This window comes from Somniosus microcephalus, chromosome 10, assembly GCF_052327205.1.
Source record: "Somniosus microcephalus isolate GS21.2 chromosome 10, FLI_Smic_1.0, whole genome shotgun sequence".
NCBI classification, from domain to species: Eukaryota; Metazoa; Chordata; class Chondrichthyes; order Squaliformes; family Somniosidae; genus Somniosus; species Somniosus microcephalus.
In genome coordinates, this window is record NC_140996.1 from 133,669,588 (window position 1) to 133,686,772 (window position 17,185).

General features: G+C 47.0%; 1 protein-coding gene across 2 annotated transcripts in view; it reads left to right on the forward strand.

The window, feature by feature from the left end:
• The first annotated feature begins 4,330 nt into the window (after positions 1–4,330).
• The window catches only part of LOC147111701 (NADP-dependent malic enzyme-like), a 251,482-nt gene continuing 238,627 nt past the window's right edge, over positions 4,331–17,185 (forward strand). Inside the window, exons 1-2 of one of the 2 annotated variants that reach the window (XM_085998812.1) lie at positions 4,331–4,543; positions 4,633–4,866. In XM_085998812.1, the coding sequence (XP_085854938.1) occupies positions 4,633–4,866 (234 nt within the window). In that variant the 5' untranslated portion in view covers positions 4,331–4,543. The remainder of the gene's footprint in view (positions 4,544–4,632; positions 4,867–17,185) is intronic. The other variant, XM_085998813.1, reaches the window with a different exon arrangement.

A 17,185-nucleotide genomic window follows, 5' to 3' on the forward strand; every position in this document is an offset into this window, starting at 1 on the left:
GGGGGTAAATTCGCCATGATCGCAGCAGGGGGAGAGAGAGAAGCCGCGATCAGCAGAGGGGAGGCCGAAGGCATCCTTGAGGGGCTGGGGGAAGCACTCCTGCTCCTCCTATCCCACAAGGAGTGCTGCAAAAGGCACTAAACTTCTTGAGTTGGCAGCTCCCTTTTACTGCCGAGTTTCCCGAGCCCTGGGAAACCCATGCAGCAACTGTTAAATTTAAATCAGGCTCACAATTGCATGGTGGGAGCATGATTTAAATTTTAATAAAGTGTCCCACCTCTCCACGTCAGGACACTTGCACACCATGAAACCCACCGCCATGAAAATGGTGGCAGCAGGCACGTACGCGACGGTTTGGAGACTCGTTAGCTGTTTTAAAATGTTTTAAATCTCCTGACCTTCTCCCACCCGTCGTGGGAGGAGGGTTAGTATCGAGGCCATTGAATCAGTGAAACCACCTTAGGAGCAGTGTGCTTAGTGTACTATTTTGAGCTACCCCTTGCACATTCTGCTGCAGGTGATATGTTGTGAGGGTCTGCTTCTATACCTCTCTATTAGTGGGTGGGGATTTAGGGTATGACCTGAACAGATAAGATAGGGATTGAAACAGAGAAACATAGAAACATAGAAGATAGGAGCAGGAGTAGGCCATTCGGCCCCTCGAGCCTGCTCCGCCATTCAATGCGATCATGGCTGATCATCCAAATTCAGTACCCGTTCCCTGCTTTCTCCCCATACCCCTTGATCCCTTTAGCCTTAAGAAATATATCCAACTCCTTCTTGAATATATTTAATGAACTGGCCTCCACCGCCTTCTGTGGTAGAGAGTTCCACAGGTTCACCACTCTCTGGGTGAAGAAATTCTTCCTCATTTCTGTCCTAAATGGCCTACCCTTTATCCTTAGACTGTGTCCCCTGGTTCTGGACTCCCCGACCGTCGGGAACATCCTTCCTGCATCTAGTCTGTCCAGTCCTGTCAGAATTTTATAAGTTTCAATGAGATCACCTCTTTCTTCTAAACACCAGCGAGTATAAGCCCAATCGACCCAATCTCTCCTCATATGTCATTCCTGCCATCCCAGGTATCAGCCTGGTGAATCTTCGCTGAACTCCTTCCATGGCAAGAACATCCTTCCTCAGACAAGGCGACCAAAACTGCACACAATACTCAAGATCTGGTCTCACCAAGGCCCTGTACAACTGCAGCAAGACATCCTTGTTCCTGTACTCAAACCCTCTCGCTACGAAGGCCAACATACCATTTGCCTTCTTAACTGCCTGCTGCACCTGCATGCTTACCTTCAGCGACTGGTGCACAAGGACACCCAGGTCTCGTTGCACTTCCCCTTCTCCTAATCTATTGCCATTTAGATAATAATCTGCCTTCCTGTTTTTGCCACCAAAGTGGACAACCTCACATTTATCCACGTTATATTGCATCTGCCATGTTTCTGCCCAATCACCCAACATGTCCAAATCATCCTGGAGTTTCTTGACATCCTCCTCACAGCACACACGCCCACCCAGCTTTGTGTCGTCTGCAAATTTGGAGATATTACATCTAGTTTGTCTAGATCATTAATATATATTGTGAATAGCTGGGGTCCAAGGACCGATCCCTGCGGTACCCCACTAGTCACTGCCAGATATACCACATCCACTGGTTCTCCCTTATCTATTTTACCAGTTACATCCTCAAAAAATTCCAGTAGATTAGTCAAGCACGATTTACCTTTTGTGAATCCATGTTGACTTTGTCCGATCCTGTCACTGTTTTTCAAGTGCTCTGCTATTACATCTTTTATAATGGACTCTAGCATTTTCCCCACTACCGATGTCAGGCTTACCGGTCTGTAATTCCCCGTTTTCTCTCTACCACCTTTTTTGAATAGTGGGGTAACATTAGCTACCCTCCAATCCATGGGTACTGTTCCAGATTCCATTGAATGTTGGAAGATGATCAGCAATGCATCTACTATTTCTAGGGCCACTTCCTTAAGTACCCTAGGATGTAGATCATCAGGCCCTGGGGATTTATCAGCCTTCAATCCCGTCAATTTCCCTAACACCATTTCCCTACAAATACTGATTTCTTTCAGTTCCTCCCTTTGATCAGACCCTATGTTCCCCGGCATCTCTGGGAGGTTATTTTTGTTCTCCTTTGTGAAGACAGAACCAAAATATGTATTTAGTTGGTCCGCCATTTCTTTGTTCCCCATTATAAATTCCCCTGATTCTGATTGCAAGGGACCTACGCTTGACTTCACCAATCTTTTTCTCTTCACATATCTATAAAAGCTTTTACAGTCAGTTTTTATGTTCCCTGAAAGCTTACTCTCATATTCTATTTTCCCCTTCTTAATTAATCCCTTTGTCCTCCTTTGTTGAATCCTAAATTGCTCCCAATCCTCAGGATTATTGCTTTTTCTGGCCAATTTATATGTCCTCTCCCTGGATCTTATGCTATCCCTAATTTCCCTTGTTAGCCACGGTTCAGTCACCTTTTTTGTTTTATTTTTGTGCCAAACTGGGATGAACATTTTCTGTAGTTCATCCATGCTGTCTTTGAATGTTTGCCATTGCCTATCCACCGTCAACCCTTTGAGTGACATTCCCCAATCAATCCTACCCAACTCGCGCCTGAGACCATCGTAGTTTCCTTTATTTAAATTTAGGACCCTAGTCTCTGAGTCAACTACTTCATTCTCAGTCTAAGATGGCCTGATCTCTGGTTGGTTCCTCGACATATTGGTCCAGGAAACCATCCCATAAACACTCCAGGAATTCCTCCTCCACAGTATTGTTACTAATTTGGTTAGCCCAATCTATATGTAGATTAAAGTCACCCATGATGACTGCTGTGCCCTTATTGCACGCTTCTTTAATTTCCCTTTTAATGCCATCCCCAACCTCCGCCTTACTGTTTGGAGGTCTATATACCACTCCCACTAACGTTTTCTGCCCCTTGGTATTTCTCAATTCTACCCATACAGATTCCACATCATCAGAGCTAATATCCTTCCTTACAATTGTGTTAATCCCTTCTTTAACCAGCAATGCTACCCCACCTCCCTTTCCTTTTTGCCTATCTTTCCTGAATATCGAATACCCCTGGATGTTGAGTTCCCAGCCTTGGCCATCCTTGAGCCATGTTTCTGTAATCCCAACCAAATCATATTCGTTTACCTCCATTTGCGCAGCCAATTCATCCACCTTATTACGAATGCTCCTCGCATTAAGACACAAAGCCTTCAGGCTTATTTTTTTAATGCTCTTAGACCTATTAGAATTATTATTTACTGTGGCCATGTTTGATTTAAACTGTTGATTTCTCTGACTGCCACTTCTGTTTTTCTCCTTCCTTTCTTTTGCTTTTATCCTTTTTTCCCTTTCCTCTGTCCCCCTGCTCAGGTTCCCAACCCCCTGACATCTTAGTTTAAACCCTCCCCCAGAGCATTAACAAACACACCCCCTAGGACATCGGTTCCAGCCCTGCCCAGGTGCAAACCGTCCGGTTTGAACTGGTCCCACCTCCCCCAGACCCGGTTCCAATGTCCCAGGAACTTGAATCCCTCCCCCTGGCACCATTCCTCTAGCCACGTATTCAGCTGAAATATCCTTCTATTTCTACTCTGACTAGCACGTGGCACTGGTAGCAATCCTGAGATTACTACCTTTGAGGTCCTATTTTTAAATTTACCTCCTAACTCCCTATATTCAGCTTTTAGAACCTCATCCTGGTTTTTACCTATATCGTTGGTACCTATATGCACCACGACAACTGGCTGTTCACACTCCCCTTCCAAAATGTTCTGCAGCCGCTCTGAGATATCCTTGACCCTTGCACCAGGGAGGCAACACACCATCCTGGAGTCTCGTTTGCGGTTGCAGAAACGCCTATCTATTCCCGTTACAATAGAATCCCCTATTACTATAGCTCTACCCCTCTTTTTCCTCCCGTCCTTTGCAGCAGAGCCACCCCTGGTGCCAGGAAGATTTGTACAAAGTCCCACAGAATATTGATGGAATCTGTCGAGCATCAATGCCTAAAGAAATGGAGCCTGGGCTATGCAAACTTTTCTTCATTTGTTTGCAATCACCCAACATCAGGAAACAATTTAAATTGAAATGGAACCTTGCAACATTTACAGGCTCTCCTCTTCTCGATGTGGGGAAAAACGTTGCTCACACACATCTTCATGAAAAGGCTTAATATGAATCAGAATGTCAAAAAAAAACATTCAGTTTTTAAAGTGGAGTACTTAGGCCTCCCGTAAGACGGGAGAACCATTCCCGTCGTTGAGTGAGAGGTCAAGCTCAGCGGTGCCATGTGACGGAAGGAGAGGGCGAGCTGGATAAGCAGCAAGTTCACTGGCTTCAGACAGGCGGGGAAACGCATGCCAGCTCCAGGCCAATAAACACTGAACCTTTGACCTGCGGGGGGTGATAATAACTGAGCGCTGTCAATCATACATCCCAGCGACTGCAGTGATCGCTTTTTAACTCGCATCTTGTAGCCGCTCCGGATCACTAAGGTGGGAAGGTGAGTGAGTGATTCTGCACAGGCTGGTGGGCTGGGGGTTTCTCCCACTCCCGAGCTTTCTGACCCGGTTTTGTGCCGCTTTATTGCAGATGAACGCGGCGAGGAGCCTGAGCGCGCTGGCGTTTTCAAAGCGGGTTGTCGGCGGGCCGAGGATCTGCAGCAGCCCGCTCTTTACCCCGCTGACAGGGGCAGAAAGGAGAAGTGACTGCGGCAGCGCGACACGCAACACGGCGAGAGCGAGCAGCGGCGGCCGAGGCCCCGGCATCCAGCTCCACACCAAGAAACGGGGCTACGAGATTACTCGCAACCCCCAGCTCAACAAGGTAAAGAGCAGGCAGGTTACTCTGCCGGAGGGGAAGGACGGAGCAAGCCAGCATCTGGTCAGCTGGGTTAGATTATATATCTTCCAAACTGCACCCTACAGAATGGTTCGTCATGATGGAAAGTAAAGCTGCAGAAAGCTGGCATCAGTGGTTGAATTTACTGCAGTGTGAAACTTAATGTTTTCAGGAGGGACATCTTGAAAGGCAATAAACCAAGGTTTAATAATAAATATGTGGGATGGATGACTTCTGGTGCAATAATACTGTCATTTTTTTAAAAACAGTGACTTTGGCTCTTGTAGCAATGTAAAAATATTATGAAGTAATCTTTGTGTCTGATTTTTGGATTGCAAGAGCATAAACCATCCTGGGGTGTATGCCTCACACCACAGGGAATATAACTCCATGTGGTGTGAGGCATACGAATTAGTGGCACAAATGGAAATAAATGGCTTTGATCTAATAGCCATTACAGAGACATGGTTGCAAGGTGACCAAGGTTGGGAACCAAATATTGCAGCGTACTAGATGTTTCAAAAAGATAGGCAGAATGGAGTGCCCTGATCACAAAGGATGGCATAAGGATAGTAGTGAGAAAGGATCTTGGCTCGGAAGATCAGGTAGTAGATTCAGTATGGGTGGAGATAAGAAATAACAAGGCAGAAAACAGTGGTGGGAGTAGTTTATAGGCCCCCCAAACAGACGCTGTCCAACAGTATAGCTAATTAATCAACAAATAATAGGATCTTGTAATAAAGGTAATAAAATAATCTTGGCAGAATTTAATATTCATATAGAGTGGGTAAATCAAATTGGCAAAGGTAGTCTGGAGGATGAGTTCATGGAATGCATGCGAGACAATTTCCTACAACAATACGTCATGGAATCAACCAGGGAACAGGCTATTTTAGATCTTGTATTGTGTAATGAGACAGGGTTAATTAGTAATCTCACAGTAAAGGATCCTCTGGGGAAGAGTGATCATAATATAAAATTTCACATTGAGTTTGAAAGTGAAATACTTCAGTCAGAAATGAGAGTCTTAAACTTAAAGCTAATTGCATAGGTATGAGGGGTGAGTTAGCTAAGCTAGATTGGGAAATTAGATTAAAAAGTATGATGGCAGATAAGCAGTAGGAAACATTTAAAGAAATATTCCAAAATTCTCAACGAATATGCATTTCATTGAGAAATAAAAACTCCATGGGAAAAGTGATCCATCCGTGGCTAACTAAAGAAGATAAGGATAGTATTAGATTAAAAGAAGAGGCGTATAATGTTGTGAAGAATAGTAGTGAGCCTGAGGATTGGGCGAGCTTTAGAAACCAGCAAAGGATGACCAAAAAGTTTATGATCAGGGAGAAAATAGAATATGAGAGTAAACTAGCAAGAAATATAAAAACAGATTGTAAAAGCTTCTACAAGTATGTAAAAAGGAAGAGAGTAGCAAAAGTAAGCTTTGGTCCCTTAGAGGCTGAGACAGGTGAAATTATAATGGGGAATAAAGAAATGGCAGAGACTTTAAAGACATATTTTACATCTGTCTTCACAGTAGAAGACACAAAAAGCATACTAAAAATAGTGGGGAACCAAGGGGCTAATAAGAGTGAGCAACTTAAAGTAATTAATATCAGTAGAGGAAAAGTACCTGGTAAACTAATGGGACTAAAAGCCGACAAATCCCCTGGACCTGTTGGCCTACATCCTAGGGTTCTAAAAGAGGTGGCTGCAGAGATAGTGGATGCATTGGTTGTGATCTTCCAAAATTACTGAGATTCTAGAATGCTCCCAGCAGTTTGGAAGGCAGCAAATGTAACCCCACTATTCAAGAAAGGTGGGAGAGAGAAAACGGGGAACCACAGGCCAGTTAGCCTGACATCAGTCGTCGGGGAAAATGCTAGAATTCATTATTAAGGAAGTGGTAACGGTCCACTTAGAAAATCATAATATGATTAGGCAGAGTCAACATGGTTTTATGAAAGGGAAATCATGTTTAACAAATAGTTTTTTGAGGATGTAACTAGCAGGGTAGATAAAAGGGAACCAGTAGATGTAGTATATTTGGACTCCCAAAAGGCATTCGATAAGGTTGCTATGCAAGATAAGTGCTCATGGGGTTGGGGGTAATATATTAGCATGGATAGAGGATTAGTTAACTGACAGAAAACAGAGTAGGGAGGCTGTAACTAGTGGGGTGCTGCAAGAATCAGTGCTTGGGCATCAGCTATTTACAATCTCTCTTAATGACTTCGATGAAGGGACCGAGTGCAATGTATCCAAGTTTGCTGGTGATACAAAGCTGGGTGGGAAAGTAAGCTGTGAGGATGACACAAAGAGCCTACAAAGGGATATAGATAGGCTAAGTGAGTGGGCAATAAAGTGGCAGATGGAGAAAAATGTGTGGAAATGTGAGGTTATTCACTTTGGTAGGAAGAATAGAAAAACAGAATATTTTTTAAATGGTAAGAAACTATTAAATTGGTGTTCAGAGAGATTTAGGTGTCCTCGTATAGGAAACACAGCATGCAGATACAGCAAGCAATTAGGAAGGCAAATGGCATGTTGGCTTTTATTGCAAGGGGGTTGGAGTATAAGAGTAAGGAAGTCTTGCTACAATTGTACAGGGCCTTGGTGAGACCACACCTGGAGTACTGTGCCCAGTTTTGGTCTCCTTAACTGAGAATTGACATACATGTCTTAGAAGTGGTGCAACGAAGGTTCACTAAAGAGTGATCCCTGGGATGAGAGGGTTGTCCTATGATGAGAGATTGTGTAGAATGGGCCTATACTCTCTGGAGTTTAGAAAAATGAGAGGTGATCTCATTGAAACATACAAGATTCTGAGGGGGATTGACAGGGTAAATGCTGAGAGATTGTTTCCCCTCCCTGGAGAGTCTAGAACTAGGGGGCATAATCTCAGGATAAGGGGTTGGACATTTAAGACTGAGATGAGGAGGAATTTCTTCACTCAAAGGGTTGTGAATCTTTGGAATTTTCTACCCCAGAGGGCTGTGGATGCTGAGTCTTTGAGTATATTCAAGACTGAGATAGATAGATTTTTGGACTCTAGGGGAATCAAGGGCTATGGGGATCAGGTGGGAAAGTGGAGTTGAGGTCAGTGATCAGCCATGATCTTATTGAATGGCGGAGCAGGCTTGAGGGGCCGTATGTCCTACTCCTGCTCCTAATTCTTATGTTCTTACGTTATGTTCCAGTGCCCTGTTAATTTGAGTCTTTATAAGATGAAGCAGAGTTCTTTTGAAATCGAAAACTGCAGGTGCTGGAACTCTGAAGCAAAACAGAATATGTTGGAAACACTCAGCAGATGAGGCAGCACCTGAGGGGAGAACCGATAAATTGATGTTTCAGATGTGGAAATTTCATCAGAACAATTTCTGCTTTTGCTTCAGGTTCTTTTGAATTTGTTTTAGTGTGGACACTACTTTCTGTGCTTTCAAACAGTTAAAATTAACCTGCTGGAAGCTAACCTCTGGCCGTGTGAGATTCATAGCCTGCATTATAACTGCAGTGCTGCAAATCAGTCCTGTTACTGATCTCCGGCAGGCATTGCACTATAAATACTCATGCTACGTGACTAAATTTAGTAGATGTTAAACCCAGTAATCAGTTTACTGCAGGTGAGATAATCAGTAGGTAGAAAGAAAAATTCTAACCTTTTTAATTTTCCTTGTAATTATCTCTGCTCCCAACCTCATTACATCCTTGGTCCAAACATGGACAAAAGAGCTGAATTCCAGAAGTGAGGTGAGAGTGACTGCCCTTGACATCAAGGCAGCATTTGACCGAGTGTTGCATCAAGGAGCCCTAGTAAAACTGAAGTCAATGGGAATCGGGGGAGGAAAACTCTCCACTAGCTGGAGTCATACCTAGCACAAAGGAAGATGGTTGTGGTGGTTGAAGGTCAATCATTACAGCCCCAGGACATTGCTGCAGTGACATCCTCAGGGCAGTGTCCTAGTGTGGTAAACCACTGTTTGTATTCCTGTTTGTCCTGTTTGTATTCCACTGTGTACATGCCTGGACATGCCTCGGCTGACTCCTCCCACAGGTCCTAGTATAAAGGTGACTGCTCCCCAGCCCTTGGTATCCTGGACCGGTCGACCACTCGAGGCAGACCTCCATTCTGTTGTTAATAAAAGCCTTTAGTTACTCTTCTAACTCTCAGTCTTTTATGAGTAATTGATAGCGCATCAATTTTATTAACAACATTTTTATAATGGAGAAGATCCTCACACCAGCATGCCTGGACTTAGATCATCGGGAGGCGGACTCATCCACCAAGTTTACTCACTGGCTTAAGTGTTTCGAAAAATTCCTGACCGCCTCCGAAGCAATCAAATCGGACGAGGACAAACTGGATGTCCTGACCTCCAAAGTGAACCACCGAGTGTACTCGGTCATCCAAGACGCGACCTCGTACGCGGATGCTATCAAGCTCCTCAAGGACCAGTACACGCGCCCAGTGAACGAAGTGTACGCCAGGCACCTCCTGGGGAGTCGTAAACAACAACCTGGGGAATCGACCGTGGAATACCTTCAGGCACTGTCTGTGCTTGGCCGGGCCTGTGGTTATAAGGATGTAAAGGCCGCCGTGTACACAGAGGAACTTATCCGGGACGCTTTTGTAGCGGGCCACAGATCCAATTACACACGACAGCGACTGTTGGAGCAGAGTAACCTCGACCTCAACAAGGCCTCTGAACTCGCACTATCGTTGGATGCAGCCTACCAGGGCATGGATGCCTACTCCTCTGCACCGTGGACGCCGCGGGGAATGACAGCCTGGGACACGGTAGGACCGCCTCATAGCGCCGTGCCACCCCAGCCACACCCCAACAACGGCCCAACTACCGCAGCAGTGTCCCAAGGCCAGACAGCAGTGCCCCAAGGCCAGAAATGCTACTTCTGTGGCCAGGCAAAACACCCCAGAGCGCGCTGCCCGGCGAAAAACGCGATCTGCTCGGGCTGCGGGAAGAAGGGACACTACGCTAGCGTCTGCAGGGCCAAAGCCACCCCGAACCCCAGCAGCGCCGCGTGTGGGCCATGCGGGCCGCCATTTTGGACCTCCCTGGCCGTGTGCGAATCACCGGTACAGCAGCCATTTTGGACGCCTCCAGCCACATGGGGATCATGGACGCCGCCATCTTGGACGACAGCCGGGACGCAGCAGGCCCCCGACACCGCCTCATCTGATACCCGCAGCGACACACCGACCCCTACGCTGGCATCCGTTACACTGGACCAAGCGAGACCGCACCAACTGGCCAGTTCCACAATGGACATTAAGGTAAATGGTCACGATACAATCTGCCTTTTTGACTCTGGGAGCACGGAGAGCTTCATCCACCCCGACACGGTGCGGCGTTGCTCTCTCCCAGTCCTGCCTGTGCAACAGCGGATTTCTATGGCCTCCGAGTCCCAGTCGGCGGACATCGGCGGCTACTGCGTGGTGACACTCGTAGTAGACGGGACCGTGTACGATCATTTTAAACTTCTGGTCCTGCCTGACCTCTGCGCTGCCGTCCTGCTGGGGTTAGATTTTCAGTGCCACCTTAAAAGTGTTACGATGGCGTACGGTGGACCCCTACCCCCACTCAGTCCGCAGCCAGCAGCTTCCAAATTGCCCGCCGCGCACCAGGTGCAACCTCTCCACACTCAGAGTCACCCCCCCACCACTGTTTGCTAACCTCACCCCCGACTGTAAGCCCATCGCCACAAAGAGCAGGCGATACAGTGCCGGGGACAGGGTTTTCATTAAAACCGAAGTGGAGCGGCTCCTGAAAGAAGGGATTATTGAGGGCAGCACCAGCCCCTGGCGAGCCCAGGTTGTGGTCGTTAAGACCAGCGAGAAGCAGCGCCTGGTCATCGACTACAGCCAGACAATAAATCGCTACACCCTGCTGGACGCCTACCCACTCCCCCGTATAGCTGATATGGTCAACCAGATCGCGCAGTACCGCGTCTTCTCGACCATTGACCTGAAATCAGCGTACCACCAGCTCCCCATCCGCCCTGAGGACCGCCAGTACACTGCCTTTGAGGCAAACGGCCGCCTCTATCACTTCCTTAGGGTTCCCTTTGGCGTCACCAACGGGGTCTCCATCTTCCAAAGGGAGATGGACCGGATGGTAGATCAAAATGCGTTGCAGGCCACTTTCCCATATCTGGACAATGTGACCATCTGCGGCCGTGACTTGCAGGACCATGACGCAAACCTCGAAAAATTCCTCCGCACCGCCCAACTCCTAAACCTGACATATAACAAGGAGAAGTGCATATTCCGCACAAACCGCCTCGCCATCCTTGGCTGTGTTGTGGAACACGGAGTCATCGGCCCCGACCCCGACCGGATGCGTCCCCTTATGGAACTTCCACTGCCCCACTGCCTCAAGGCCCTGAAGAGGTGCCTAGGGTTTTTCTCCTATTACGCCCAGTGGGTCCCCTACTATGCGGACAAGGCCCGTCCGCTGATCAAGTCCACCTCTTTTCCCTTGACGGCAGAGGCCCGCTTAGCCTTCCACCGTATCAAGGAGGACATTGCCAAAGCCACCATGCACGCAGTGGACGAATCCATCCCCTTCCAGGTGGAAAGCGACGCGTCCGACTTTGCCCTGGCCGCTACCCTCAATCAGGCGGGGAGACCCGTGGCCTTCTTTTCACGAACCCTCCAAGGCCCGGAGACCAGACACTCCGCTGTTGAGAAGGAGGCCCAGGCGATTGTGGAGGCTGTGCGTCATTGGAGGCACTACCTGGCCGGAAAACGATTTACCCTGCTCACTGACCAGCGTTCAGTTGCTTTTATGTTTAACAACAAGCAGAGGGGCAAAATCAAAAATGACAAGATCTTGAGGTGGAGAATCGAACTTTCCACCTACAACTACGAGATCTTGTACCGGCCCGGGAAGCTAAATGAACCCCCGGATGCGCTATCGCGTGGCACCTGCGCGAGCGCGCAGATCGATAGACTACGGGTCCTCCACAATGACCTCTGCCACCCGGGGGTCACCAGGTTCTGTCACCTCATCAAGGCCCGCAACCTGCCGTACTCTATTGAGGAGGTCAGGACCATGACCAGGAACTGCCAAGTCTGCGCTGAGTGCAAACCACACTTTTATAGACCAGACAGGGCCCACCTGATAAAAGCCACTCGCCCCTTCGAGCGCCTGAGCGTTGATTTTAAAGGGCCTCTCCCCTCCTCCGACCGCAATGTGTACTTCCTCAATATTATTGATGAGTACTCCCGTTTCCCGTTCGCCTTCCCCTGCCCGGACATGACCAGTGCCACGGTCATTAAATGTCTGAACAACCTCTTCACCCTGTTCGGCTTCCCCAGCTATATCCATAGCGACCGGGGCTCATCGTTTATGAGCGATGAACTCCGTCAGTACCTGCTAACTAGGGGTATTGCCACAAGCAGGACCACCAGTTACAACCCCCGGGGGAACGGACAGGTGGAAAGAGAAAATGCGACAGTTTGGAAGGCCGTCCTGCTAGCCTTAAAGTCTAGGGGCCTTCCAACCTCCCGCTGGCAGGATGTGCTCCCCGATGCGCACCACTCTATTCGGTCACTGCTCTGCACTGCCACTAACGCCACCCCTCATGAGAAAATGTTCGTCTTCCCAAGGAAGTCCACATCAGGGACATCGCTACCGCCATGGCTGACGTCCCCAGGGCCGGTCCTACTGAGAAGACACGTGAGGACCCATAAAACGGACCCCCTGGTCGAGAGGGTCGACCTCCTCCACGCCAACCCCCAGTATGCTTACATCGCATACCCGGACGGGCGGGAGGACACAGTCTCCATAAGAGACCTTGCACCCTCGGGGACCACAGTAACCCACTACCCACTACCACCCCCGCCACGATCCGATATCCAGCCCCAGCAGACGGCAGGCCTGGGCCCCGCGACCCGCTCGACATCTACGAGGACGACACGCCTGTGCCACAGCCTACGCTGGACTCGACGCCGGAAGCTTCACTACCCCTGCCGTCGCCACGCCGATCACAGCGGCAGACAAGACCTCCGGAGAGACTCCAATACACTAACTTTTAATACACTTCACCCCGCCGGACTCAATTTTAAACAAGGGGTGAATGTGGTAAACCACTGTTTGTATTCCTGTTTGTCCTGTTTGTATTCCACTGTGTACATGCCTGGACATGCCTCGGCTGACTCCTCCCACAGGTCCTAGTATAAAGGTGACTGCTCCCCAGCCCTTGGTATCCTGGACCGGTCGACCACTCGAGGCAGACCTCCATTCTGTTGTTAATAAAAGCCTTTAGTTACTCTTCTAACTCTCAGTCTTTTATGAGTAATTGATAGCGCATCACCTAGGCCCAACCATCTTCAGCTGCTTCATCAATGATCTTCCATCCAACATAAGGTCAGAAATGGGGATGTTCACTGATGACTGCACAGTGTTCAGTGCCATTCACAACTTCTCAGATAATGAAGCAGTCCATGCCCACATGCAACAAGGCCAGGACGACCTTCAGGCTTGGGCTGATAAGTGGCAGGTAACATTCACGCCACAGAAGTGCCAGGCAATGACTATCTCCAACAAGCGAGAGTCTAACCACCACCCCTTGACATTCAACGTCATTACCATCGCCGAATCCCCCACCATCAACATCCTGGGGGTCACCATTGACCAGAAACTTAACTGGACCAGCCACATAAATACTGTGGCAACAAGAACAGGTCAGAGGCTGGGTATTCTGAGGTGAGTGTCTAATCTCCTGACTCCCCAAAGCCTTTCCACCATCTACAAGGCACAAGTAAGGAGTGTGATGGAATACTCTCCACTTGCCTGGATGAGTGCAGCTCCAACAACACTCAAGAAGCTCGACACCATCCAAGACAAAGCAGCCCGCTTGGTTGGCACCCCATCCACCACCTTAAACATTCACTCCCTCCACCACCGGCGTACCGTGGCTGCAGTGTGTACCATCCACAAGATGCACTGCAGCAACGCGCCAAGGCTTCTTCGGCAGCACCTCCCAAACCCGCGACCTCTTCCACCTAGAAGGACAAGGGCAGCAGGTGCATGGGAACACCACCACCTCCAAGTCACACACCATCCTGACTTGGAAGTATATTGTCGATCCTTCATCGTCGCTGGGTCAAAATCCTGGAACTCCCTACCTAACAGTACTGTGGGAGTACCTTCACCACACAGACTGCAGCAGTTCAAGAAGGCGGCTCACCCCCACCTTCTCGAGGGTAATTAGGGATGGGCAATAAATGCTGGCCTTGCCAGCGACGCCCACATCCCATAAACAAATTTAAAAACAACCTTCTTGGCTTTAGTTGGGGGGCGTTGAGGGGGAAACTGTAACTTCAAAAGTCTCTCTTCTGTGACCCCTCGTCCTTTGCAATATCCCAGTTAATCTTCATTGCACCTTTTACATAACTTTTATATCCTTTGTAGAGATTCACGTATCTCTGGTAAACAGGATCGAGTGCAAACCAATATGGTGGGTATATTGTGTTTAAACAGAATTTAGGACGGAATATAACACTAGTAACACAGCAAAAACATACGACCGTGACAAGCAGCTTGTACCCGACCCAATCAGACAGATGGCTGGCATGCGTGAACAGCTCTCTGGCTTCTGGCCTCTCTTTCTCTCTTTCTCTCTCTCTCTCTCTCTCTCTCTCTCTAGGGCCTTCCTTGGTGAGCATGGGATCACTCTTAAAAGAGCGTTCGACCAGCTGTTCAGCTCTCCCTTCCGCAGTCTGTGTGCAAGCCCTTGGGGTGTCACTTTTTATTCTCTTTATAGGGGTGGGCCTGAGGCCAAGTTATTAACAAGACCATTGAACTTATAGAGGTTCCTCCAAAACTTCATCAACCAATGACAGCTTAAGTTCTTTGGCTTGGTGTTTGGATGAAGGCCCTCCCAACAGAGGGTCTCATTACTTCATCCTTGTTTTTACATTTTGAAGGTTCCTCCATTGGAATCCATCTTATCTCTTTTTACTCTCTTCCCCCTTAACCCAGCAAGTTCAAGGCCTCAGTCAGAGCTATCGCACATTAACCAGTCACTATCTCACCATTCTGACCTTCACAACTAAGGTCTATGATTTACTCCCTTTTTCTACTGTGAACTTTTCTCTCAGAACTTTTACATTCCCATGAATTATGGTTTTGCGCTGCTTTCAGTGTTCAATAGCTGTTGCTTTATACTTTTTTTCCCTTTCAAAAATACATGGCAACTTGCAGCTGCTTGGGCTATCTCACCATCATCTAACAAATATGTGGAGATTATAATATGGTTATTAGTAACAATGGAAGAAACATAGGTTGGGCCTTTACTACCCAAATTAAAGATACATTAACAAAGTCAAAACCCTAACTTACAAGCAACGTAGTGCTCCTCCCGACCCCATATTTAGCTCCTTGATCGCCACTGCGTCGATATTGCGCAACTCATTGGCGGGCTCTGATGCTGCGTTGCTCTTTATAATTAGATCCATGGCACAATGTCTGGAGAGCTTCAGTCCTCGCCACACCCCGCGTGCACAAATTTTTGGGCAAAGGTCTACTTATGGACTCTGCTTTTATGTTATTAGGAGGGAAATGGTACTAAAATACCAAAAGTGTAATTATGACATTATCCTCTGTTAAACTTCAAACATATGTGGATATGGCTTGACAGCAAAAAAGATTAATCACTATTTAGAGGGAAAGAATCCAAAAAGACAACAATAAAAGTTCTATTTAAGCAACTAGTCTGTTGAGTTATGACTCGTCTTCCTGTTTTTTTAGAATAACTTCAAGTAACTTAGCAACCTAAATTTTTTTTATATAACTTCTGATTGTGAGTAAAACCTGTATTTCAACAAAGGCATAATTACACTTTTTTACCTTCAAAATGTTCCTTAACAGCATTGCAGTAATTCTGATTTGAACTATTTCTGTTCTGTGTGCCACAGTAAATAATAATTCTAATAGGTCTAAGAGTATTAAAAAAACAAGCCTTAAGGCTTTGTGTCTTAATGCGAGGAGCATTCATAATAAGGTGGATGAATTAGCTGCGCAAATAGAGGTAAACGAATATGATTTGATTGGGATTATGGAAACATGGCTCCAGGGTGGCCAAGGCTGGGAACTCAAAATCCAGGGGTATTCAATATTCAGGAAAGATAGGCAAAAAGGAAAGGGAGGTGGGGTAGCATTGCTGGTTAAAGAGGGGATTAACACAATTGTAAGGAAGGATATTAGCTCTGATGATGTGGAATCTGTATGGGTAGAACTGAGAAATACCAAGGGGCAGAAAACATTAGTGGGAGTGGTATATAGACCTCCAAACAGTAATGCGGAGGTTCGGGATGGCATTAAAAGGGAAATTAGAGAAGCGTGCAATAAGGGCACAGCAGTCATCATGGGTGACTTTAATCTACATATAGATTGGGCTAACCAAATTAGTAACAATAATGTGGAAGAGGAATTCCTGGAGTGTTTACGGGATGGTTTCCTGGACCAATATGTCGAGGAACCAACTAGAGATCAGGCCATCTTAGACTGGGTATTATGTAATGAGAAAGGATTAATTAGCAATCTTGTTGTATGAGGCCCCTTGGGTCGGAGCGATCATAATATGATAGAATTCTTCATTAAGATGGAGAGTGAAGTAGTTGACTCAGAGACTAAGGTCCTGAATTTAAATAAAGGAAACTACGATGGTATGAGGTGCGAGTTGGGTAGGATTGATTGGGGAATGTCACTCAAAAGGTTGACGGTGGATAGGCAATGGCAAACATTCAAAGACCGCATGGATGAACAACAGAATTTGTTCATCCCAGTTTGGCATAAAAATAAAACAAAAAAGGTGACTCAACCGTGGCTAACAAGGGAAATTAGGGATAGCATAAGATCCAAGGAGAGGACATATACATTGGCCAGAAAAAGCAGTAAACCTGAGGATTGGGAGCAGTTTATGATTCAACAAAGGAGGACAAAGGGATTAATTAAGAAGGGGAAAATAGAATATGAGAGTAAGCTTGCAGGGAACATAAAAACTGACTGTAAAAGCTTTTATAGATATGTGAAGAGAAAAAGATTGGTGAAGTCAAGCGTAGGTCCCTTGCAGTCAGAATCAGGGGCATTTATAATGGGGAACAAAGAAATGGCAGACCAATTAAATACATATTTTGGTTCTGTCTTCACAAAGGAAGACACCAATAACCTCCCAGAGATGTCGGGGAACATAGGGTCTGATGAAAGGGAGGAACTGAAAGAAATCAGTATTTGTAGGGAAATGGTGTTAGGGAAATTGACGGGATTGAAGGCTGATA